The sequence below is a fragment of the Physcomitrium patens genome, chromosome 9 (assembly GCF_059467195.1).
Source record: "Physcomitrium patens ecotype Gransden chromosome 9, ASM5946719v1, whole genome shotgun sequence".
Classification (NCBI taxonomy): Eukaryota; Viridiplantae; Streptophyta; class Bryopsida; order Funariales; family Funariaceae; genus Physcomitrium; species Physcomitrium patens.
In genome coordinates this window covers 9,826,541-9,852,607 of record NC_143418.1, presented here as the reverse complement: position 1 = coordinate 9,852,607, position 26,067 = coordinate 9,826,541, and the positions used below count along the sequence as shown (strand labels likewise).

The 26,067-nt window shown below is 34.6% G+C and overlaps 1 protein-coding gene across 1 annotated transcript; it reads right to left on the bottom strand.

The window, feature by feature from the left end:
* Nucleotides 1-3,295: 3,295 nt before the first annotated feature.
* Nucleotides 3,296-10,207, bottom strand: LOC112286382 (protein NLP3). Its single transcript, XM_024528237.3, has 5 exons — nt 9,877-10,207; nt 7,205-8,313; nt 6,965-7,012; nt 5,683-6,739; nt 3,296-5,374 (listed from the first exon to the last, which is right to left on the bottom strand). Exons 2-5 carry the CDS (start codon nt 8,279-8,281, stop codon nt 4,101-4,103), a joined length of 3,456 nt encoding a protein of 1,151 aa, XP_024384005.1. The 5' UTR covers nt 8,282-8,313; nt 9,877-10,207; the 3' UTR covers nt 3,296-4,100.
* Between the last annotated feature and the right edge of the window lie 15,860 nt (nt 10,208-26,067).

Genomic DNA, 26,067 nt, shown 5'->3' with positions numbered 1-26,067 from the left:
AAGATTATTGTCTAAGACTTAATAATTATTTTTTGGTGGTTGGGATAAAAGAAAGGAATTAAGAACTCAAACATTCTTTAGTGTTACATATCTCATATCATACTAAAATTTTATCATTATTTTGAATCATAAGAGATGAAAGAGAAGATTGTAGTCAATTTTGGTTCCATCTTCTTATTTCATAGTAGCAAACTATTCTTCTTCTTCTTCAATTAATATACCTCTATGAGTAAAAAAAAGATTCTACTTATTGAATTTGCCTTAAATTATATTTTTTTAATCTCAAAAAGTACTTCTTCCATAATCAGCTCTAAAATCATTTCATTATTTTAAAACCACCACAACTTCTAGAAAAGCTATTTGCATCTCTATGCAATCAAATTTTGTTGTAATTTTTCCTTATCAACATTGTCTTTTGATTTGATTGACTCTAGCTTTTTCACTTTTACTTAGAATTTTAATTTTTCTACCATCGTATTATGTAAAGTTGGCTTCAGAATGTACTAGATACTTAGCTATAGAAAAAAAAAAATAGAACTTGCAACAAAATGATCCTATAAACTCTAATAGAGTCTTAAAAAAAAATTAATTAAATTATAAAAATGTTAATCAATTTATAATTAAAGCCAAAAATAATCTCAAGAATTTACAAAAGAAATATAAAGAAATCATAAACTAATCTTCAAAAAATACATATAATAAAAAAATCTTCAAAAAATATCAAAATTAAAAAATTTAATTGAATCCTAATCAAATCATAAACCAATTCCAACCAAATCTTAATGAAATCCTAAACCTTAAATAAATCTTAATCAAATCTTAAACAAATCCTAAATCCTAAATTTAAACCAAATTCTAATAAAACTTTAAATCTTAAATTCCAATCTTAAATAAAATCTTAATCAAATACTATTAAATCTTAAATAGTTTTTAATCAAACCTTAAATAAATCCTAAGCAAATCCTAAATCTTAATTCTAGATTGAATCCTAATGAAATCCTAAATCCTAAACAATTCCAAGAAAATCCCACGTAAACTTCAATCAATTACTATAGCTATTTGAAACCTCAATAAATACTAACTGAATTTTTTATCTTAATTAAAATTTTACTCAGACTTCAATCAACAAGTAATTAATAAACATACAAATTTTGAGAAGAATTGGACTTATCAATTGCAAAAAAAGCTTCCAAAACCTCTCAATTATTGGCCACCCTCCTTCTCCAACTTGAATGTTGATCTTTCAACATTGATTTCTCCTTATTGGTCTCACCAAATTGCTCTCACCAAATTTTGCTTCAATCCAAGTAGCAAATAATGCTATATTTTAGAATCACTCACTAAACCTAAATCTCAAAATTTCAAGAGTGTAATCCACAAAAACCTTCATATGCTTCAATCTAACCACTTAATTGACTTTAAATTTTTCACAAATTTACAACAAATTTTGCAATTTTCATTTGAACATATGCTACGAAGCTCACAAAATCCTGAAATTTATCAACCTATTTTTATTTCTCAAAATCTAAATCCATTGAGTATATTATTAACTTTGAAAATTCCTCAAAATTTCAATATTAATCCAAATGACATAAAATCAATACTTAAAATTTTATTTTTAATTTTATTTTCAAATTGCACTCTTTAATTTAGAAAATAACTAAATATTACCACAAGTGCTTGATTTTGTACATTAAGGTCTAATTTTAACCTTGATTGGCAATTGGTCCTCTTCAGGTATTAATTCTTATCTTTTTGACATAATTTTTACTAAAATCAACTCCTAACTCCCTTCTACATGTGCTTATATTTTTTTATTTTTTTAATCTATCTTGTTTTAACTTATTTATGGTTCTACAAAATAAATAGAATTTAATTTTATAAAAGGTACTTTTAACACTAATAGATCTTTTAACACTAATAAATTTTTCTATTGTAAAACAAGATGAGGGTTCTAAAGAGAGAATAAGACCTTAACTAGGTATTATATAAGATTTAATTTGCACATTTTTTTATTGTAGTAGAAAAAAAATATTTTTAAAAATATTATTTATTTTAGACAATCATTCTTTTAATTTTGTAGTTGTATCACTTCTTTGAAAAATGTTGAAAAACCTCTCTTTAATCTAGTTATTTTAGATTTATTATGGCTAAAAAAACATAATCTTTAAATAATTTTTTTGAAATAACAATTTTTTTACAATATAAGCATAACTTTTAATAACCAAGTAGAAAATCCATAGGTCTAGTACACCCAACCTCTTAGTTGTAAATGTAAGAGCTTTCATGTATGTTGCAAAAAAATAATCATCTTTTATTATTTATATCACACTTATTTCTAATAAAATAAAAGACTTCAAGTGACATGCTATTTAGTTTAAGGATTATCAAGACATTTTAGAAAAAAAATACAAATATTCTTTTAGAGCATTGTCCTTATGATTGTTCAATTGATCTTTAAAGAGAAGCTCATCAACCATTTGGATCAATCTATAACTTATAAAAAAAATGAATTGACTATATTCAAGGAATATATTGATGTGAATTTGGCCAAAAACTTCATACACCATTCAAAATCTCCAACAAGAACTCATATCTTGTTTGTAAAGAAAAAAAGCATATCATTATGGATTTTTATAGATGATTGAAGTTTCAATAAGATTACCATTAAGAATAGATATCTTCCACATTTAATATCAAGACTTCTTAATTAATCAAATCAAGTAAAGATCTTTACAAAAATAAATCTATGAAGAATATACAACCTAATATGCATTAAAAGAGATGAATAAAAGAGTTAATTTTAGACCTAGATATTTTGAATTTAATATTTAATTTGAAGAATACCATTATATTAAAAATAATAATAATAATTTTAGTTACAAAAAGTAAAGAACATCCAAAAAAATATAAAGATGTATAAAACAATTTCAAGAATTTTCTAGCCATAAAGAATGCAAAGTTTGGATTAATATAAAAATGAAAGCAAAGAACAAGAATGAAATGGCTTTAGCACCATGACACATTATTGTTAATAAGAAGCAACTATAAAATATTTGCAAATTTTTCTACATCCATTTTGATAGAAAATTCTTAAAATCTAGGTTTTTAAATATTTAAGAATAAAAACAATTGATATTACTATTACAATTTCTTATACTTTCTGGCTAAGTATTATTTCTTTTCTTTCTATTCTTCCCTTCTCTTTTTTCTTTTTACTTATCATAATTTCAAATCTGGTAACGAACCAAGGTAAAACTTCACCTGTATCTTAAAGATCAGTAAGCTACAACCATCCACGAAATGGAGCCATTTTATTTTTATTTTGTATGAAGACAGGCACTACAAAACAGGGGGATTTGGAGACTGAGCAGCTACTCTAAACTAGATTCATCCACAGCTTCATTGTTTAGCATGGGTACATGCAGATTCGACATTCAAAACATGTCTAAATCGTACTTCATAGAGTTCTGGACTCGGCCACTACACCAAATGACCTTGTCCATTCCGCCTTCATTTACTCAGAAAATTGCTCCCAACTCACTATTCGTGCTACAATGCACTAGTTTCAAGTGTCGCCAACCTCAAAACTGTGTTTAAATGGAAATAAAAGCTGGCAACAATTTGCTGTACTACCGAATTTAATTTTCTATGTCACCGAAGAAAAAAATGACGTGTTAACCTGTCAATAGGCGTACAGGGAATTTCACTAATAAAGGACGACACGGGTGTAGTGGCCATGTTCTGAATTTAATCGTTCTATGCTACTTCAGTATAAATACGGTACAAAATGCATGGCCTGCCTCAATTTCTGGGAAAAAAACAGGATTCGAAAAAATACAAGTGTTACTCGCTAACTCTTGGGCACCGTGCATGGCTAACCCATCAACCAAACGTCCCAAATGGAAGATTTTCACCTTCTTATTGCGGCTTACGGCATGTGCAAAATTTGAACTCAGACTGTTCTGGTACTCAGCATCATTCGTTTCGGAAGCTTAATCAAGGTATTCACCTGCCTTTTTAACAGTCAGTTACTTCATTGTAGAATGACAAGCTGAAATGGCCGAGGCTACTACTTGCTTCGTGAAGCCAGAACGGAATCAACTCTGAGATTTGTCATCTACGCAGGTTGTCCCAGCCCTAGAGGAGACGTTGCAGCGTACCATGAGTTTGATAGCGGACCGCCCAGAAGCACGCATGACATCTAGGCATTCCTGGAGATCGGCATCGCAAGCAAGAAGCATCCACTCTTCATCATCATCCAGGTACTTAAGGTCAAACGTTACCTTCGTTAACTTCAGCCTCTGGTTTACCTCATCTCTCAAGTCAAGGTAAGATTTATCACAGGCGAGTTTAAAACGCACAGTATCATCATCATGCGTGACCTTAATCGTCACAACATCGCCATGAGTTGGCCACGTCTTCTTATGCAAGGATGGATTGCCTTCAGACGATGGGGAACTGCAATCACTAGTTCCTTGAGCGGTCGAAGATCCAAAACGTGGGGAGTCTGAGTTGAACGTACCCGACCCACCCATTACTTTTCTCTCTTGATCCCCATCTTCTCTATGAGAACTTGATGAAACAGGTACCTCAACATTCAATTTTTTAATACAAACCTCCTCAAATGCTTCATGAGCATTGGCATCGTTATGAGCTTGCGTTTGACATCCAGATGATGTCATACTTTCAGGCAGTTCATTTTTAATAGAACCAGCCTTGGAAGTTGAGGACACGATATCATCATATGATCCCGAAATCGGAGAACCTTGTTGACTCCTAGCCACTGGGAGATTGTGATGAACTGTAATCCCGTCATGGACAGCTGCATCCCCTGTGCCAACTGTCAAGTTTCTTCTCGGAGACAAGATGCGTGTTGTTCTACCACCAGAGTTATGTCCAATCATGGGGCTACCGTCCTCCGCAGGTGAACCATCTCTGCTCTTATTTGCTTGACAAATTCGACTAGATTTAGCCGTTGGAAAGGAAAGGATTGACATAAGCACCGATTGAGGCGAACAAGAATCATGCTTTTTGCGATCTTCCTCTTCTGGCACCGACAAAGTGTCACCACGCACCTTATGTTCCTCCAACTCATGATTGCGAAGGGCTGGAGTGGACCACGAGACACACCACTTGCTTTTCGCGCACGCACCATCGCTACCAATATGGTCAGTGCTTGCATCAACGGCCATAGACGCGGTGGTGATATCTCCTGTTAGTGCGTTTATTCGTAGAGCACCATCTGCTCCTTGCACAGAATCAATCACTCCTTGCAATTTTTTCAACGATCGACTAACTTTATTGATTTTTCGAGAAGGCCACCTTGAGATTCCGTGTTGTCTACATATTCTCTTGAGCGTTGTTGGACATACTGCAAAAATCATTGCAACAACAGTAAACATGGAGTCAGAAAAATAGAAAAAATTCCCAACATATTGAGAGTAGACTGGACTACTCGGCTCAAAAGCAACCACAAGATGCTCAACTTGATCTTTAAAAAAAAAACCAGTAGTGGGTGTCAGAGCGATATCAAAACGGCTACATTTGAGAATATGTTTTTAAAGAATCACAGTTTAAGATAGAAGTTTCCAAAACACCCATCTACTCTGACACTCATTAAGCGATCTGGCTTTCAACATGTATAGATCATTCGATCTGAAGAGGATTGAGCAAACTGACCACCAATGCTCTTGGCAGCATCTTTCAAGCTACCCGCAAAGTATTGTTGAAGGACGCTGAGGCCGATCGTTTTTTCTGTTGTTCCTCGCCTTCTATCAAGCCTACGCCTTTGCGATGCAGCATCTTGAGCTGTGTTTGAGCAACCAAGAGCGTGATTACCCAAAGGATCGATGTATGATGCGTGATGTTGCGGTTCGCCAGGATGAAGTGAATCGGATGGTTGCCAGTTTGAATTGCGCTGGAATGAAAATTGATTGAGAAGAGAGGGTTGCGGAATCTGATAGTGTGTTGCTTGATCTTGGTCTCGATCACCTGATGAAGTAAACAACATCCCCTCTTGATTTCCGATTGGATTCTGTGGATATAAGACAGACCCTCCATCGTTTGGTTCTTCTTTAGCTTCAATCTTCACAACGACGTTTCCGTTCCCGGTCCTGCTACGTTCTTCTTCTAGCTCCTTATCTGTAACGGTTCTCAGGCTCCGGCAAGTTCGTTGCATTGTGATGGACAATGAATTCAGCAGCAATTGTTGCTCCTTACTGTCCACGCACGTGGGGGGGAGGAAAAACTCCAAAATGAAGTCGTCATTGCCAGTGCGAACGCTCCGCAATCGAATGGCCACAGCTGCCCCAAGACCGAAACATTTAGCATAGTGTGCAAGAGGATATTCGGCCTTAGAATGGGTTTTCACATCGGAATCGAAGCTCGGTTGGTTTGTTTCGAAAGCCTTGCCAACCACTCCCTGACCTGTCTCAACGCTATGCTCCAGGCAGGCTCGGCGAAAGCCACAAATCCGGCCATCGTTCATATAACATGGACCATCACCAGTCCGGAGGATTTCACTGTTACAAGGACATGAGGATGCGCTGTGACTCAAAAAGCTTCCATTCTCGGACCGCATCCTCTTGCTGCCACTCTGGTGAACCTTGATATCCATGCTGCCATAGCGACACGCAGGGACCCAAGTCTGAGCGAGTGGTAGTTTATGAGTCTCGCACACGGCTGTTAAGACTTCCGCAATCTCGTTCAGGACCGAGTGTCGACCCAGTGACAGCCTCTGCAGCATCATGAATTATGCCAACGTGAGTTCTGATGAAGATAAGATTGCTTAAGCTTTTAAGGGAAATCAAGTGAAAGTTCAGAAGTGTAAGTCAATTTATTCAGCGGCATATCATCTTCACACGCAAATAATTTTTATAAAAAAAACAGTAACAAGAAATAAATAAACAAAAAAACAACGCAGCACGGACGTTACTTATATCAGAGTTCACCAAAACGATACCTCAGGAACAGGCGTCTCCAAACTGTTTACGGATGATAAATGCACAGCCTACAGGAAAAGAAGAGGGGAAGAAAAGGGTCAGCTGCACTGAAACCCGTCAAGAGGAACCCAATTATCACAATCTTCTCATGAGGTAGCCGTTTTATCCATAAACAATGTCGAATACATAAACAGAAGTCGGAGATATTTACACTATAAAGGATGACATCTGCAAGGGAAAGGAGCTGGACATGCGACAACCTGCACGGCACGTGAGATTATATCCACGTCGGAGAAAAATTGAATCTTCTCGGTGCAACCAACCAGCTCAATAACTGCAACACACTGAAGAGTGGTGGGCTCGAAGACAGGGAGTGCAAGTGATCCACGCACGTCACAGCGCTGTGCTTCTAGATGTCGTAGGTACTCCTGGCAGTTGTAAATCTGGACGTTGGGACTCCACTCCGGCATCTGATGCACAAACACACGACCGGGGAGGCCCAAGCCGCTATTCCCAGCCTCGGCTGCAAATTCATAACTCTCGGAGGCATTCCGAAAATGCAATAGCTTGTCATTTCTCTGCTCCAAAATAAATGGCTGATCTCGCGTGGTAAGAATCCGCTTCTGAGGGTTGCTGCTCGTTTGCTGTGGCATCCAAATTTGTACCAGCACGTCCATCCGGAAGCGGCCGATGTAGCGCACAGCCTGCAGCAGACGATCGCGGAGACACACCGGCGAGCTTGAGAGTGCACGTGCCAACGTTCTCTTTCTTGTTCCCCCTTCCTCAACTACCTTCTCCTCCTCCGAAAGCCCGGATTTTTCTTCGGCTTCATCCTCCTCTTCTTCATTTGGCATTGCCAGAAAGGGCGTGTCAATCCGACATTTTTCGGATGGATCTGTATACTCCATCGCGTTTGATGTGGTTATAATGTTTTGATCCGCTAAAAGCATGGTGATGTTGCCATCACCTACAGGACTTGGACTCAACGGAGGCGAAAAAGGAGACGGAGAGCCATCAAAGACTTGTTGGAGGAGTTGCAAGGCGTCTAAATCAGCTTCACTGGTCTGAGAGAAAATCGATGATGAGTGCGAGGTTGGGGGTGAGGAGGGTGATATGGAAGCATAGCAATTCTCGCTACTTGACACGGAGTAAGATGTTAAATTAAAATCGCAATTATCGCTGCCGCTGCCGCCATTCATCCATGACTCCTCTCCTAATTGCTCACTTAAAGGATCCAGGTCCATCAAATCTGACAACAAACTATCATCCACAACGAACTTGGACCCTATTTCACCAGAGTTTGCACCCATCGCCACCTCCGTCTTGGACGGTGGCATGTTCTTCTAAACTCCACCGCGAATTTAATAACCTGCATCGTTTATCATTAGTGTTTAGTTCCTCAATTGTGCAAAGTTTGTTCAACAGATGATTTACACCTCACGAGAACACTGCACATTTGTGCTCAAAGCGATTTCACTTCCTCAACTTTTAACTGGTGTTGTAAGTAATGTTGCAAGTTGCCGTCGCACGACTATGACCTTGCAAAGGTTCAGATACACTCTATACGTTCGCGCATCTTAAAGGGAAGCTGGTCAAAACAGTTAGCGAAACCGTGTCCTAACAAGCTCGTTACTTCTAAAACCGGTATTATTCCTCCACAATCAACAGCGACAGGTACCACAAACGTCATTTCAGAAAGATATGGACGACTACTCACGTCATCGGGTCAGACTGTTACGATCGTTCTACTAGAGGTCAAAGTTCAGCTTTTGGAAACGTAATAACTTGCACATGTAGAAGGAACAAACAACGCAGTTGCAACTCGTCAGTGACGTTTCTCTCATCAACTCAACAATCGAGCAACCTACCGTTTCAGCTAAGAGACACAGTCAAGCCGAACGATCATTTTAAAACCCTCTTTAGCGCGTGAACCTATAGTTGTGTGCAAAGTGGGAAATATTTACTGCTGAAATGGGCTTACACTCATTGTTAAGCGCCTGATCCTTTAAACTACTTCAGTTACCGGGTGGTGGACTGCCTACGCTAAACGCTAGAATTAGAAAACATATGCGAACAAGGTAAAAGCCCGACAAACTGTAAGAAATGAAGTACGACTTGATGACTAGTTTTACTTGTGCCAAAATATTCATTCAACCGTTACGAAAGAATTGTCCCACTCGAAACTGCCTTCAAAACATAAACTTCCAATATAAGTATGCATCAGGCCAACACCGATTCATAATCAACATTGAAGAAATGCTTCAAAAAGACTCCACGCCTAATTCATCTTGTGAAGCTGCTGACACGAGCGTCGATTAAATCTCAATCGCTGCCGTTGAAACATCACAACAGATCGCTGGATTTATGTTCCGACGGTGCACAACAAAGAACATTAAGGCAGATGAAATATGTAGACACTACTCGAGAACACGACAGCAGTTGCAAGTCACCACATCCGGATGAGCACTAAAAACTAAAAGTCCGACTTGAACGTTAAATCCTCGTGCACTCGGTGTAGCTCATCATCCCGCTGTAAGAGAGATTTTAAGGTGACTTCCACAAAAAGCTGAGTACGCCATCGTAGAGTATTTGAAATCGATTCACTTCTACGATGTTCCAAACGAAGAAGAGTAAACTGGAGGACTGTCAAGCCCTTGAATGCTCAGTTGCATGACTACCAACGAGAACTAACTCTCAAATCCACCGCATTAAATAGAACAAAAATCGAATACAACATGTATCTGAAATCATCCCTGGTCGCTCATTTTCGGCATTTCCATTAGTTCCCTCCATGCACCCTGGAAACTAGACCTCACTGCCTCTCTCTAAAGACAATTGTCGAATCCGCAACGCCGCCAGATCAGGAAATAAAAATAATACTAATCGCAAAGTCGTATCATCGGCCTCAAACACGAGAATGTTGAACACAAACCTTTCAGCGTCCACAGATAAGCTGCATTGACACCATGATCAATCTTCCCAGACGCAACCTGCACTTCTCCACCCCGTCTCTCTCTCTCTCTCTCTCTCTCTCTCTCGCTCTCTCGCTCTCTCCCCTTCCCTTCACTTCCCTACACCTTGATTCCTCACCAGACTCGCCACAATGAAACAAACCAAAATTCCTTCTACTTCGCTACCAATGCTAATGCCGCCTAAACAGGCACGGCACTGATCAGCCACCGAATTACACTTCTAAAATTCAGGCAAGCGAGGAGGAAGAAGAGGAAGGAAATGCAGAAGAAAGAAACGAAACGAACGGTGGCGCCTTATTGCCTGTGATTCTCCGCCATATTTGGGTCCCCTCTCCTATCCTGATACCTACCCACCCGACCACGTAGGTCGTCGCGTAGGTACTGAGTTCCTCCCTTCCTGCCGCACTGATTCCTGGCAGTTTGGTATTTACTCTTCAAGTCCCTTATAATAGACATTCGTTCACTCTCTCCTTTTTGCGAATTGTCAGTGTGTTCATATTTGAAAAGAGGAATTGAGTGAGAACAGTCATGCATAAAGGCAGAAGTAAGCAAGCACCAGTTGGGAACAGTGCCTTTCGGGATTCCATGTTTTTGTTCTCTTCAAGCCACCTTCGGGTAAAATCCTCCCACATCCAAGTCAGCCCCCCTAAAGCCACCCGAAATGGGAGCCCTATTCCCACCGCGGAAAAGCATCACTAGGGAGAGATTCCAAAAACTCTGAGTCAGCCAAGTGGCTTGCCCTTCTGCAGATGATTTCAGACGGTTCAGCGGAGGGGATTTGCCTGTGCAATCCCATAAATAGATGAATGTATTCCGTTTGTTCCTGGATGAATATCATCCATCGCAAGCTCTTCATCTCTACTTACGCCCAAAATTTGCACTTCTCATTATTACACACAACTTTGTTGAAAATTAAAACTTTCAACGTAAAAGCATGTTGAATGATTCTAACATTATGAAGTGATTTACTGACGAAATCGGGCAGACTTGAGAAGAAGATGTTATGATTTTGATCCTTGGAATATTATTATTTTCCAAATTGGGTCATTCTCTTCTTTACGATTATCAGTGACTACAATCATCAGACATTAAGTTTTGGATTTTTAATGTCTCAAAAGAAATAACTAATAGCATGGTTGCAAACAGGAACGTGCAATTTTAGAAAACATTATCTGCCTCGTCACACTCACCTGCCTAGGTAAACGAATTCTATATTATTTTAAAGTTGCCAAATTTTTCGTCCACCTGACTCTGAATTTTACACCCACACATATATACGTATACATCTGAATTCACACACATATATTTACATATGAATGAGGTCTTTTCAATTACCAACTTTCGTGGCAATGGACAAGTCTCTGGGGGGGGGGGGGGGGGGGGGACAAAAAGAAATTAGATTGTATTGTAGCTTTCTAACCAAATTTACATTGCCTACTTGTAAATTTTTATAACAAAGTGATTTCAAAATGTATTACAAGATAAATGATGCAAAATATAATATGGATATTATCTCTATGTATACTTGCAACTCTTGAACAAGACATTTATCATTCAAAGTTTCTGGCGAAAGCTTCATATGATAATTTTATCAAGGCTTTCAAATAAGATTTTGCAAAGATTTAGAATAGTTCCAATGAGGAAAAAAATAAACTTGAATGTATCTTTTAAAAGAATATATATATATATATATATATATTAAATTTGAAACAATTCTCTAATATGATTAGACAATTATATGATCAGTAATATAAATAGGTTCCTACATTCTCGGAATTTAAAATACAAATGCAAATGCAAATTCTTCACTAGAAGACGTATTTTAATTCAAAAAAAATGATTAAATTAAAATTTATAATATATTGAAGTATTTATTATTTTATTTATGCTTAGTAATGTTTTTTTTGATAAAAATTATTAAAATTACATCTATCTAATCAAATAACTATAGCAAAATCTATTTAATAAAAAATGCTTTTATTTGTATGGTTGTAACCTGATTCTTTTAATCATATCTTGGGATTTTTCCTGTATCTATTAAAGTATCTATTCAGTATAAACATACTATCAAGATGTATTTTGTAAGTATCAAGTCCGTAAATTCTGTTATTTATATAATTAAAATTATGCTCTAGGATTTAACATTGTTCCTCACAGCATGAGAGATTTCTCTATCATGTCTTATCAATAAGAATGAGGGTATTTTTCTTCTTCTTCTTCTAATTGTCAATATTTCTACAATCCAATATTGATTGATCTTTGTTTTCAAATTGAAAACAGTGAGGTGTATTTAAATATTGAAAAAAGAGTTGAACAAAATTGAGGACCAAACGAAATATATTTCTTACAAATCAAGCTCAATTTGCACGTTCAGACAAATTTCTATGAGTTACAAAGACTTTGTGTTGTTCAACATGAGAGATGAATACCACACTATGTTATCATTTTTGGCATCATGAGGAAAAGTGGATTTTAACAATAATTTTTTTTGAAATTAAAACCTGCCCAACATTCACCTTCTCTATAAAGTCCCAACATTTGGTCTCATAAAATATAATCATACCAATCAACGTAGGCTTGGGAGAGTAATACGAAGTTGATAACATTATAATGAATAAATAAATAGATTATAATAATTATAAAAAACATTCTAGCATTTTTAATTTTTAAAATTTTACACGTGAACTCAGGGAATAGTTAGAAGACAACATGTAAAATTATTTTTTTCTAATTAATTTTTTTCTTACAACTCAACATAAATATGCACTCATGCAGGGTAAGAATGTTTCTAATACCAAGGAACAGACTTGTAAAGAACACTTTTAAGAACATATGCACCAGAAAGTGTTCATACCCATAGAAAGTTATGTGAAAATTAGTATGACTTTTAAGAAGAATTTACCATTCCGTAAGAGTTCAAATGCTCCCGAGACCCCGTGGTAAATCAGTACAAACCATTTTCTAAAAGTGAAATCCTACAAAACGTGATGAAAGCATTTAAACCTAGTAAGACACAATTTTTTTCAGAGAAAATAAAGGAAACAAAAAAGCAAACGAATAAAAAGGAAAATAGGGAAAAAGAAAAAAGGAAAAAAGACTCCAGAATGGGGAGCCAGGAAAAGATACGGGGGGGGGGGGTGTGCAAGGGAGGCGATGGAGTGCCGGAACAACAACAGAATCTAGGACCCGTCCACATACCCACCCGTGCCAGTTCAAGCATAGCATGGGCGTGCTTGACCCTGACAAATGGGACCGGGCCCCATGAGAATCGGCCCCTAAAGAAGGGCGAGGCATGTGGAGACCTCATGGCTGTAGGCGACCTATAGCTCTCTCACACCCCCCTCCCCCTTCGCCCTTCGCCCCACCTGTGCACCTCCTCCCCACCCCTTGCTGCTTGGCCCCTATGGGCAGAAGCCACACTTGAAAACCCCGAAACCCTAATCCCCACTCTCAGCTCAAGCCCCCGCACAGTACCAGTTTATCCAATGTCTTGCTTGCTTAATTGCTTGCTTAACTTGAACGACATTCGTCGAAGTGGATGTACGCGCGCTTCATCCAATGTCGAGCAACGCAAGCACGTCACCACGAGAAAAAGGGGAGAGGAAGAGGGGGAAAGAAGTCATTGACTGGGAAAAGCATCTCCAGGGATGGAGAGGGCGTCATGCCAGCTGGGCGGAATTCAGGGGTGAGGGAGACTGGGAGCCTGGCAGGATTCAAGGCTGTCTGCCAGCTAAGGAAATGTTTTCTGCCACTTCCCCTCATTTTCTGCCAGCTCTCCCCATTTCTGTGCCACCTTTGCACACCCCCGTCTGATTATATTTGCCACGTAGGCAAGCGCCTCTTACCAATAATGGAAAGGGATCTTGGAGTGGGAGAAACATGGGAAGTGTTTTTAGACCATTTAGATGGTTAAATTCGCCAGATCTGCCCATTTTCGGTCTGCCCGTTGCGTGTTTTGTCTTGTGTGGGTGCTCATATGACTGCCCGCCCTTGTTTGCTTATGAGGCTCTTTGGTTTGTCATTTTCCTGTTGGGGGGAGGGGAGGGGCATTTTTTTGTCACCCTGGCTTTTATGGGAAGTTAGAAATTTCCAAAAATAATAGTTCATTATTTACTTGTTCTGTGGATTCTATTATTACACCAACTCTTGATGCTGTCAATTCTGGATGAACAAGTGAAGAGAAGTTTGAAAATATTTCTTTACGATTGTCTGAATTTTTTTGTATGTAAAACATTGTCAGTTAATTATCCAACTATGAGAAGTCATTTTTCTGTTCTATTACTTGTTCTTTCTTGCAAATTCTTTTTATACATTGCTCATTTTTAAAACAGCATACCATTTAAACAAATCATGCTGGTTGTTTTGTTGCCAAATATTTGCATTTCTTCTTATTGAATTGTTATTTCTTCTTAAGATTCTCTTATACATATATATATATATATATATATATATATACACACACACCGGTGTGTACACTGACATAACATTCAAGACATGAATCATGAAATATAAGACTTCAAAATAATTTCGTAGTTTTAAGATTAAGGTACACTGATCATTTTATATAATCAATTATACTTTGGTATCATTTCAAGGAACATGATACTAAATACAGTAACAAGTAGCAGATTCTTTTTGGAATGGCTTTTACATGAAGTTATGTGTGATAACTTCTTCATCACGAACTATTTATCTACACCTGAATAGATAAATGCCTAATTTTACAATTGTTAGAATCCATAAACCAAACTTCTACCCAAAGTAGTAATTTTCGGATTCATCTGATATATCTGTTTTTCTTTTTTTTTTTCTTTTTTTCTTTTAAATATTATCTAGATTTTTGGAAAAAATCCAACTTTTTTCAGAGCACGGAGTCCTGAAATATGCATATCGGAAATTTTCACTTAGAAAATACTCAGGAGTCTTTAAATTTTAAATTTATGATTGTATAATTAGTTTTAAAAAAATCTTTAAAATAAACACAATCAATTGTAATATAGATAAAAAGTTACAGGCTACCATAATTCGGCATCTACTAAAGATGAGATAATTTTAGGAACGTTTCTTTCACAAATTTACAACTTCACTATGTAATTTTTTATCTATTTGAATAAAAACGGATTCCAAAAACCGTGATGTTAGTAATGAACTTGATTAATATTTAATTATTGCATTTTTTTTGGATCATAATTTAGATAAATTATGCATTCTAAAAAATTTACAGTCAGAATAATTTCTCTCATTTTATGTTTCACTTTACACCAAGACATACCCACATGTTCCTTAAAATTGTGAATAACCATACACATTATTTTGACTAACTACCAATGTCCAATACGGTACCAATTGCAACATTTGATTGTTGATTATTAATAACAAAATCGAATCATACAGAAAAAGACAGCAGGCATATTGGATTATAGCTTTAACATACCTTGCACACATGAATAGTCATTGCTTAATGCTCTTTGTATTGAATCAGAAGATGTTAATTAGTGCCACCGACTGAAAAAGAATTTAAAAATTAGGAGTATAAATGTTAGAGTATATATACGAACATAAGTCTAATCATGAAGCAAGGGATTTGCGATCCTCAGATCCTAATCTGAGTTCAAAATATGTTAAATTTGGTCAATCAACAAATGAATAATAAGTTCACCCTTGATGGGAACGGGTAAGGTTCCCATCAAGGGGATCACGTATCTTTGTGCGCACGCTGCCTGTTCCCAACAAGCCGAAGCATATTCTTTGGAATATACTCCTTTCGCGGTTTCGGTTCTCCTCGTCAAAGGCGGAGCACAAGACTGTCCTGTCCCTGTCGACAAAATAAAGAAGTGGATGGATGGATGAACAATCCAATATCCTCAGGAGGAAAGCGCCCATCGAGCACTTTCATTCATCGTCCCATCAGAGCCAGTTCTGGATTCGTCTCTAAAAGAGAATGTTAAGTCTTTATAGAATTTCTATATCCTCATGATTCCTTGATTAGAGTTTCTGGACTATCCTTTCCTAGAGTCCCCTCTCGTGATGCGCGTCCCCTTTCCAAGGCAGTTGAATCAGTTACTCTAATTTTGAATTGGATACCGGCCAAGTCATACTATGTTGGGGAGACACCCTAATATTTATAGGATGTAGCCCTTGCTGGAGGGGGTTTGAATAGTTGAGCTAGTAATTGGGCGATCGGAGTGCTGCTGTAATAGGGATGGAGCTCCCTCCAATACCCTTTCCCCATATTAAGTTTGTTTATTGAGCTTGCTTTCGACAGAGCAAGGGAGGTCCAACTGAATCCAGGCTAGTGTTGCCAAGTCACCAGACATTTGTTTCAGGGTTATTCCATGATTGAGTGAGTCATTGTTGCAGTTACATGGCAAAGACAGACCCTCTGAAGGGTGTTTAAATGGTTGCGAATTGAGTATTTTCAGGTTGAAATGTGGTTGTCTATTCAACGGTGTCCTCATGTGAAAGAACTTGGATCTTGCCACAGATTTCATGTTTGTTTGTTTTCGTGAAAAATCTAAAAATTTGAACGAATTCTGGTGGAACGATTACCCTTCTGTACCCTGAATCCCCCCCCAATTAAACCATGGTTTTCTTGGTTTACATGTCCAATCTAATGTTCCTTTAATTGGTATGTTTTCTCAATAACTTGTCGTGTTTTTACTATCGACATTTACGTCGAACGAAGGAAGAATTCCAATTTTTTTTGGACACATTTGACCACATCAAAGGGTTTATTTACTATTCAGGAAGCATCCTCATGACACATGTGTATATTTTGCAGAAATCCACAACAATCATCCCACAAATCCATGCAACGATGGGGAAGGAAGTTTCCATCCTTTTTGGGTTTGTGTTGATCCTTGCCATCAATATATAGATAGAAGACTCCTGGAGAGGAGGGCTACCCGTTCGTTCGTTCGTTCGTTGTTCATGAGTATAAAGATGCAACGGGTTTTATTTTTATTTTTTAGTTGTGGCTCCAGACAATAAGGCGAAACCAAATCCCCTGGCCTTGGTGCCTGGATTGCCTGGATTGACATGAGGGGGAAATAAAACGGAGGAGGGGGGGCCGAGCTGGGGGACCTGAATATGCCTGTGGATAAGTCCGGTCCGACCATCGATAGCACCCTAGATTTTCATCACCGTCCATTTTTATTTTATTTTTTTCGATTTAATTTTCGTTGTATTTTTTTGCGGGCGGTTCTTGTGCACCCAGCAGCAAACCATGGAAATGGAAGCATCTACTGCAGTTGCCTGCAGCCGCACTTTTCCCCCTGTCGGGCAGCTGCCCGGAAACGCGAAAGATTGCCGCGTGCTTGGAGCTGCCATGATCGAGTGTGCCCAAAAGTAAACTGCCCGATGGAACACGGTCCTTTAGAAAAGATCCAAGATTTCAGCAAAAAAAAAAAAAAAAGAAAAGAAAAAAAGAAAAAAAGAAAAAAAAGAAACCCAAGACTGTGAACTCTTTTTTTTTTTTTTTTTTTTTTTTTTTTCGGTGGATTCCATTCCTTAGGATCATTTTCTATGTAGTATCATGCTCATTTTATTTTTTATTTTTTATTTTTTAAATTTTTTGCGAGGAATAAGAATAAAGAAGGAAACAACGAAGAAGCTCTGGCCTGTGTAGGTCCATTTCAAAGGAAGAGCAGTGTGCCAAAGCACACACACAGGATCTTTCCGAGCTGAGCCGTCTGGACCATGGATCTAACGAGTCCTTCAGGGTTCGGCGATTTTGCCGCTCGGTCTTCGTTGCGGTTCAAAAGTTACTGAAGCAGATCTCCTCCTCCGAATTGAAAGCTGCAGACACAAGATTCCACAAAAATCGACGTCACATCCGAGGAAATCGAAAAGCATAACAATTTACCGCCCATGTCATCGACTGCAGTTGATTGCAGCTCTTGCAGTTTCACACTCTGGAGTTCCGGGTATATTCCTTTTCCTGGCCAAACTACGACATCGGCCGGACTCCCATCGGTCGTATTCACTGCGGGAGATATTCATGGGAAATACAACAGCGGTGTCTCTCACCCTCTCGATAGTATGCTGCTTGGGTTGGTTGATTATATCAGTGCTTGCCGTCACGCAAGTTGGAGCTGGCTTTCTGGACACTAGATTTGGCTGGCAATCTACCGCAAATCTTTGTCTCTCGCTGGAGCTGGACTGCAACAGTGTGGTTGGCTCTTGTTGCGATGGATCGACGATGCACTAGTTTGTGGGTTCCCGCACTCTGCGTGGAGGTTGTCCAAGTGGGGTAGGGAGTCGATCGCCGGCGCAGCTATCGCTATCGCCCAATTGAGCAGGCACAATAGTATTCTCAAATTTCTTGCCATCATAGAAGGGAATTCATCAAACCTGTATTGATATGGCTATTCAGAATCACGCTCACGCCATGTCTTTTCGCAATTGCGGCATGAAGGCGGAGAGACATTGACTGGCAGCTTCTGGTCTTCCGCGTCAGTGCCTCCGGTAGTTAGTAGTCCCCTCTCCACCATTGCTATTTCGCAACCCAGTTGTCGTTTGTCTCGACATTGACACACATGTCAGCACACCACATGCGTCGTACTTAGCCTTTTCAATTGGTTCTTCCCAATTTTTTCGTTTTTTAATAGTAAGAATGGTACTCGAAAGTTATTTTTCCGTCACAATAAGATGACGAGTAAAACGTGCGTAAAGAGTATCAAATGTACAAAAGAAGAATATCAGATTACAAATTCATATTCGATGATCTTTTTACTATTTGAGTGTGAACCTATAATTTAAGAGATGTTGCCACTCATGTTATGCTGTTGTTCATGTAAATATCTACTAAATTATTAACTATGCGGTGGTACAATCTAATTGATTGCTGCCGACTTCCGGACGCCTATTCTCTTAATGTTTATGCTGGGCAGACAGGTCGACGAATGATACCCCCTGAAGTCGGTAGCATCACGCAGCTGACACGTCGTCCTGCAGTTGGGCGTCGAGTTCACAAACCTCTCACATGTGTCATTACGTTGGAGCAAACATTTGTAGCATAATCTGACGTCCGTAAACATGAACTAGAAGTTCAATTTGCTTTGATGTAGTTAGAAAAATTGCTTCGGAATGTTATTTGTCGTGACACCTGCACTTGCAAGGACTGAGGAGAGCGATCTAGAGGCACTTTCAGTTCATACAAACGAAGTCTTCCCTAATCTTCCCAATTTTCCAAAAGTATCGACCAGGAATTTATGTTACTTCCACAGTTCTTGACAACTAATAAGTAAAATCGAAATTGAGCATCAGTTTTCGCTATCGGTTTCCAATAAACGAATAATTTGAAACATCTGTTATGCCTCGATGACTTGAATGTCAGCAAAACCTAGCTAAGAGAGTTAACGGAAGAAAGTCCTGCCACTTCTAATGAGCACAAAATAGATTTGGTGTAAAATCTTGAATTTGAAATTTAAACATGAATGTTCTGAGACTGAAAAGATGTAATATCATCAACAGCCAGAAGGAGATGAACATCAATCTTTGACAGTACAAAACGGCCCAAGAAAGTATGAAGGCAGCTCGGAAACGGAATGGCTAAACCGCCGCAATTGCAAATTAATCCTGGTGTCATCAACAAGATAGTTCAATCTCGAAGAATGATCGAGTGGTTTTAGTAACAAGAGAGGATTCGACATCAAGACTACAGCTCTTAAGCTAGGAAGAACTTGGCTTCATCAGCCTTGTGATCCATGTAGTAATCCAAGAAACATTGCACTGATCTCACAAGCTGTCAAAATACAATACTCTCTAAACTTATTACATGCAACAGCATATGTACTTTCTCTCAATTGGCTTCTCAGGCTATTTACCAGTCCTTTAAAAACCTAACCATATTGTCCAACATAACCATACTGAAAAGCAGCGGGTTTCATTTCCACCGCCAGAAACAATTTCAGCATTTAAGCACCAACAGATACCATGTCGCCGGAAGGGATCAAGGCTCCAACCTCAATTAAGTCCTGTTCAGTATAGATTACTGCAGAATAAGATCATGTACACTTATATTTCGTGGGCTTCCTTGGCAAGTCTTGCAAGTTATGGCATGGCAACGCCGCCAGCATCCAGAACTGCGAGATGGTCAACTTCAATACCTGCCCAAAGGAAAAACCGAGGATTCAAATTAATTCCAATGTTGGCTTCACCATGTGAGCTTGTTCAACTGCACTATCTGACATTTTAAACTGGTTCTAAGTATCTCATAAGAGATTCAAATGTGGAGAGTGAGAACATTACCAGTTACATAACTCCAGACTCAGAACCTTTTGTGACACAATCCTAGAGTATTTGCTGCACTATCCAAAGATATTGAATCAGGAAAGACTCTTCATGCAATTAAACCAGAGACCTCGTGTGCATTAGTTTGAACATCTCAGCATCAGTCAAAGCAAACAAATATTACTCTTCAAGCAGTACGTGAATTTAACCAGGAAACTCATGAAGTGAGGAGGGCATGAGGAACTCGCATTGGATTCTGATTTCTGGAGCATTACTCGTAGATTTTCTAGCTACTTCACAACCTCAGCAGGGAAATGGTCTGATCTTGCTAAGCTTCCCTAGCTTTATAAAAAGTCTGCTAAAATATTTCCGTCGTTTAACTGTTCAAGTCCCTTGACGACAACACTCTTACTAATAACAGGGAGTTTTATGAAAAGGAGATGTTTGTGACTGACCTGCTATGGAATCACCACATTGGGATGCATACTCTTGTTCATATTTTGTGCAACAAACGATTCATTCTCTAGAAACTTGACTTATTTATGCTTCCATGTGTGCTTCTTCATGCAACGCTGCTATGTTTTTCATTAGTAGCTCCTTTGGTGATTCTGCAGTTCAGAGAGAAGTGTGGAATTTCTAAAGTTGATAACAAAACCACATTCTAATGCAGCACTCCAGCACCTTTAGAACATGGTTTAATGCGTGAAGTAGAGAGTATTTATTTATTTATATATTTGGATATATATACATATATATGTATATATGTATATAATTAATTACCAAGTGCATATTTGTATGGATGAAATAGTGGTTGATTTTTTTTTTTTTTTTTTTTTTTTTTACCCATTTCTTGTTGTAGATTGTAAGTATAGAAATGGATAAGGTTTTAATAAATGAATTGAACCTAGTTTGAATAGTATAAATAAATACTAAAGAGTATAGTTAAGTATACAAGTATAGAAAGGTAGGTATGGTTAGAAAAGATAAATGAGAATTTTGAGTTTAATACCCATAAAAGGATTAAAATAGAGATTTTGGAACCATCTGTGGCGATTTATTTCAACTGATGGTTTACAATATCAAAGAAAATTAGAATAATGACATGTATTCAAGACATGCAACTTCTGAATAAGGTGAATATGCTGTATTCAAATGATTTTTTTATTAATAGACATATAGAAGAAAAAAGATGAAAGATTAGATCAAAGAAGGTATTATAGACTTACTGCAAATTATATTATAAATTGTAAGAAGTTTTTATTAATGTGGAAAGAAGTTTATTTGAATTTATCAAGTATAAACTCTAGTTTTAGAATAAAAACACTCTTATTCTTAGATACATGCATAGATTATATGGTTTTAAATAAAATATTAAAAACATTGATATCATTAAGAAGATAAAAGAATAAAAATTACAACATTAGTCAAAAGGTTATTATGGATATGTCTATTCTATTCTATATAAATTTTACTTTTTGTACATGTAGCAAATCTATCATATGAGTTCTTGAAAAATAAAAAATTGAATTAATAGAAAGAAGAAAGAGTATAAATATATGAAGAAATTATAATACTTTTCTTTTTTTTTTGCTCTAACTTTGAAGAAAATAAATTATGAATAAAGAAGATCTATAATTGTAATAAATGATGCTATTCTAGTTAAAAATGATAGGGTGATTGGATAAAATGATGAAAGTGAGAACATGTGTGTGATAAGAATAGGAGCAAAGATTTTGAATGCTAGAAAATAGATGCATGCATAAATTTAAAGAAAATTATGAGATGTGTTAATAATATAAAGAATAAAAATCAATACTTGATTGAAACATTAGTAGTTATAAAAATATATTATCTCTTTGCTTTGAAAATGATTTCAAGTTATTCTATTCTAGATATTATGTATTTAAGCTAAATAACATATATCAAGTCTTTGAATCCAAAGTTTAAATATATTGCAAAGAAAGATAATTAAATTGTAGATATGTTATTACAAGTATTATGATAAAGTATTATATATGTATAATGATAAAGAAGATATGATTAATATAAAAAATGATGTGGATACAATGTTTTATTTCTAATATATCCTTTAGAACTACTTTATAATGTATTATATATATATATATATATATATATATATATATATATATGTAACATTAAAAATATTTTAAAGAAATTTTTATGAAGATGAATGGATAGTTATTATGAACTTCTTAAATACATTAAAGCAACAAAAAAATTTGAAAAATCAAGAATTTAATTGTTTTTGTAGAAAAGATAGTAGATAATGTTTTACATGTTGGATATGTATAGAAGTATTAAAAGTAGAAAAAAAAGTATTAGAAGAAGTAATATATGGTTTAAAAGCTCAATAAAATATTATTAAGGAATTTTATGAGAATAGGTTGATAAGATAAAAGAAATTTGGGCAACTTTTACTAAATTTAAACAAAGATTTTAGAAGAAATTGGTGTATAAATATTCATTCAAAGAATTCTTATACTTTTCTTACATCTAATATACATATATTTTCTATGATTTTTTAATACAATCAAAGAAGCAAATAACATCTTTTAAAAGAAATCAACATATATTTTTAGTATTTTTGTTCTTAATGCTTGTCCTTCAACCATATTTGCAAAAATCTTGTTATGTAAGTACTAAATACTTCAATTGCCTAAGTTCCATAGACATTACCACAAAATCCACAACCTACTTATAAAGTAGTTCTAAAGGATATATTGGATATAATCTATCTTAATTTTTTATATTAGAATAAAATTAAAAAATCTCTCATGTCTCTACAAACTCACCTATATTTGAAAAAAATTTATAAATTCCAATAGAAGAAATAATAGAAAATAAGAATATATAGCTTTTGAAGGATAATTTTAATAGAAAGAAAATTTTAGCATTGTAGATTTAACAAATAAAAATAAGCCATGATAAAATTAGAGAGGTTGAAAGTATTAAGGATATAGAAGAAAAAAAGAATTAATAAAAAAATTCACTACAATCTAAAGAGATTAAAAATGGTGATCAGATGTTAATATATGATGACAACTTAGACTTGTAATATAGTACAATTAAAAAATTTGTAATAAGATGGTTTCGACCATACATTATGAAGAAAATCTATAACAATGCAACATTCTTGTATAAGAACTTAATAAGACAAAATTGAAGATACATATAGCAAACAAGCAAATAAATTAAATTATTCAAAGAAAGAAGTAAAAGAAATTATTTTAGTTAAAAATATTTACTACATGATACAAGAATTAGAGAAAATAAGTCGTAAAAAATTAATTTAAAAAATAAAAATATTCTATATTAATATATTAAAATATTACTGATACATGCTAAAATATGTACATGTTTCAAAAAAATAGATGTCATATTTTAATTAATTTATCTAATTTCTATATTAAAACATGACATCCACTCCATTTAAACTTATGCATCCTCTAAACTTACATATTCTTTCTAAACTAGCATATTCCAATATGTTTTTAATATTTACTTTCAATAAAATAAGATCTATATTTTTAGCAATATTATGTAAAATATTATTAATAGAAAAATAATATCTTATGGATAAGAGTTTAATATCAAAATTGGAGAATGAAATTGTCCAACATCTAAGTTGCTTTTTGGTACTTTTTCTCAATTAATAATTTTATTTATTTTTAAATATATTTGCACTTATTTCCAACTGATATGTAATAAATTTTGTACAATATAAAACAAAATCAATCATTAACTAAAATGTTTTAGGATTTTAAAGTTATTTTTTGGTAGATAGGATTTTATTTGAACTCAACAAGGTTTGATTAGGATTTAATTAGAATCCCATTAAGATTTGATTATAATTTCTTAGAATTTCTTCAAGATTTAATAAGATTTTTTAGGATTTATTAAGGTTTATTTAGGATTTCTTTAGAACTTGTTTATGATTTCTTTAAGAAATTATAAAATCTATATAAGATTTCTTTAAGATTTTTAGGATGTACTTAAGATTTATTGAAATTTATATAAGATTTTTAAAAGTTTTATAAAGACTTGATTAGGATTTTATTTAGGTTTTTCATAATTACTTAGATTGTGATGATAAGTTAGTAGAATTTTGAATTAATTAGATTTGGATTTCTAAGAGAATAAAAATTATAGAGATGGATGTTTATAAACATTTTAGTTGTATCATAGATTATAAGAAGAGATTTAGAGTTTAAATATATTCCTTCTATAGAAAAATACTTAGTGCATTATTAAGCTAGAAATTGTAAAATATCATATATTAATAGACTTGACATAAAAATCTAACAATAAAAGGTATTTTATTTTTTAAAGAAAATTTTGATATTTAGACATTATTTTTTAATTTGTTTTAATATCAAAATTTCAGTCAAATTTTTGTTTTAATATATTTTCATTATGTATATATATATATATAAATTACTTAAGTGATTTATTTTATAATAAATCTACTTTTAATGTTTTTAATAATAAATTCTTAATATCATCTTTTAAGCAATATTGGAATTGATTGTTAAAAGCCATGTTGTTTCAATCTTTGTTGCCAAGCAGTTATAATTATTATACTTAATAAAACTGAAAAAAAAAATATTAGAATTTTATAACTTAGATGGAAAGTAAATATAATTCTTATTGCAAAATTTGGAGTTTTATTTTTGCTACTCTTTCTCAATTTCTCTCTATGAATTTTATTGTAAATACTTCAAAAAATAAGTATATTTTAAAATTTATAAATACTTATATTTTATTTTATTTTATTAAAGGTATAAAAAAATTGAATAGAAATGTGCTTATAGAGGGTCTATTATCAAGTTATCAAAAACATATAATTATAAAAAAAATTGATTTATTTTAAGAATCTTCAAAGAAAAATATCTTATTTTATCAAAATACTTCGGCTCTTGTCTACATGTAATGGTAATATGTTTAGAATTCACTTACAAAGTTGATTTATTTACTTTTGAAATAAAAAATATTACAAAAAATAACTATATTGTTGAATTTTCATAGCTTTGGAATTAGAAAAAACTTTGAAAAGACTATATTCTTATATCATTAAAAAAGAGAAAGTAGACAAATAAAAGGCAGATATAATATTTAATAAAACTAAAGTGACTATTTTTAACTACAAAAGAGCAAAAAAGTCTTCAAATTATATTAGAATACAAGAAGGATATTAATAAGATTTAGAAGAAACTTAGTCTTGTTTCTATATATACTAGCTATTAAGAACGTCTAGTGGAAGTTTTGTGTGGACCACAAGGCTTATGGTTTAAGTGTCAAGTTGTAAGTTGCTTCCAATACAACTTTTTAAATGCAAGAAAAGATTTAGGCATTTTTCAATAAACACTTGGAATACACACACGCATATATATATATATATATATAATTTAAAATTTAAAATTTAAAATTTACATCTAGAAAACTTTTTTAAAGTTTTTTAAAGAAGATGTTAGTTACCTAAAATACTTATACCTAGTTCTTTTTACTTTTACACTTAAGTAATATAAGCATCCATTACACTTGAAGTGAAAGAAAACCATTAATAAATTCTTATTTTTCTAATAATTTTGATTTTAAAAATAATATTTTTTATTTAAAAAATATTAATATATTTGAAATTTTACTATTATTATTTATAAATCTAATTTTTAAAAAATTTACCCAAATTAAACTATTTTAGATTCAATAAATTTTAAAAATTAATTATGAACTACTACATTAATTCTAACTTTATTTTTAAAATTATTTTTAGATTTTTAAATTTTTATGATGAAATATTAAGTATTGCTAATATTTAAGATTTATTTAGTAATTAATTAAAAATAGACTATAGTAAATTATTATTATAGATTTTATTGTAAGAATCTAAGCTTTAATAT

What these genes read in the sequence shown, in the direction of transcription:
- LOC112286382 (XM_024528237.3), bottom strand. Translation starts at nt 8,281, where the DNA reads ATGCCACCGTCCAAGACGGAGGTGGCGATGGGTGCAAACTCTGGTGAA. An exon ending in TGGAGACGCCTGTTCCTGAG is followed by an intron (nt 6,740 to 6,964) that starts GTATCGTTTTGG and finishes ATGATGCTGCAG; the next exon opens with AGGCTGTCACTGGGTCGACA. An exon ending in TGCTGCCAAGAGCATTGGTG is followed by an intron (nt 5,375 to 5,682) that starts GTCAGTTTGCTC and finishes TGATTTTTGCAG; the next exon opens with TATGTCCAACAACGCTCAAG.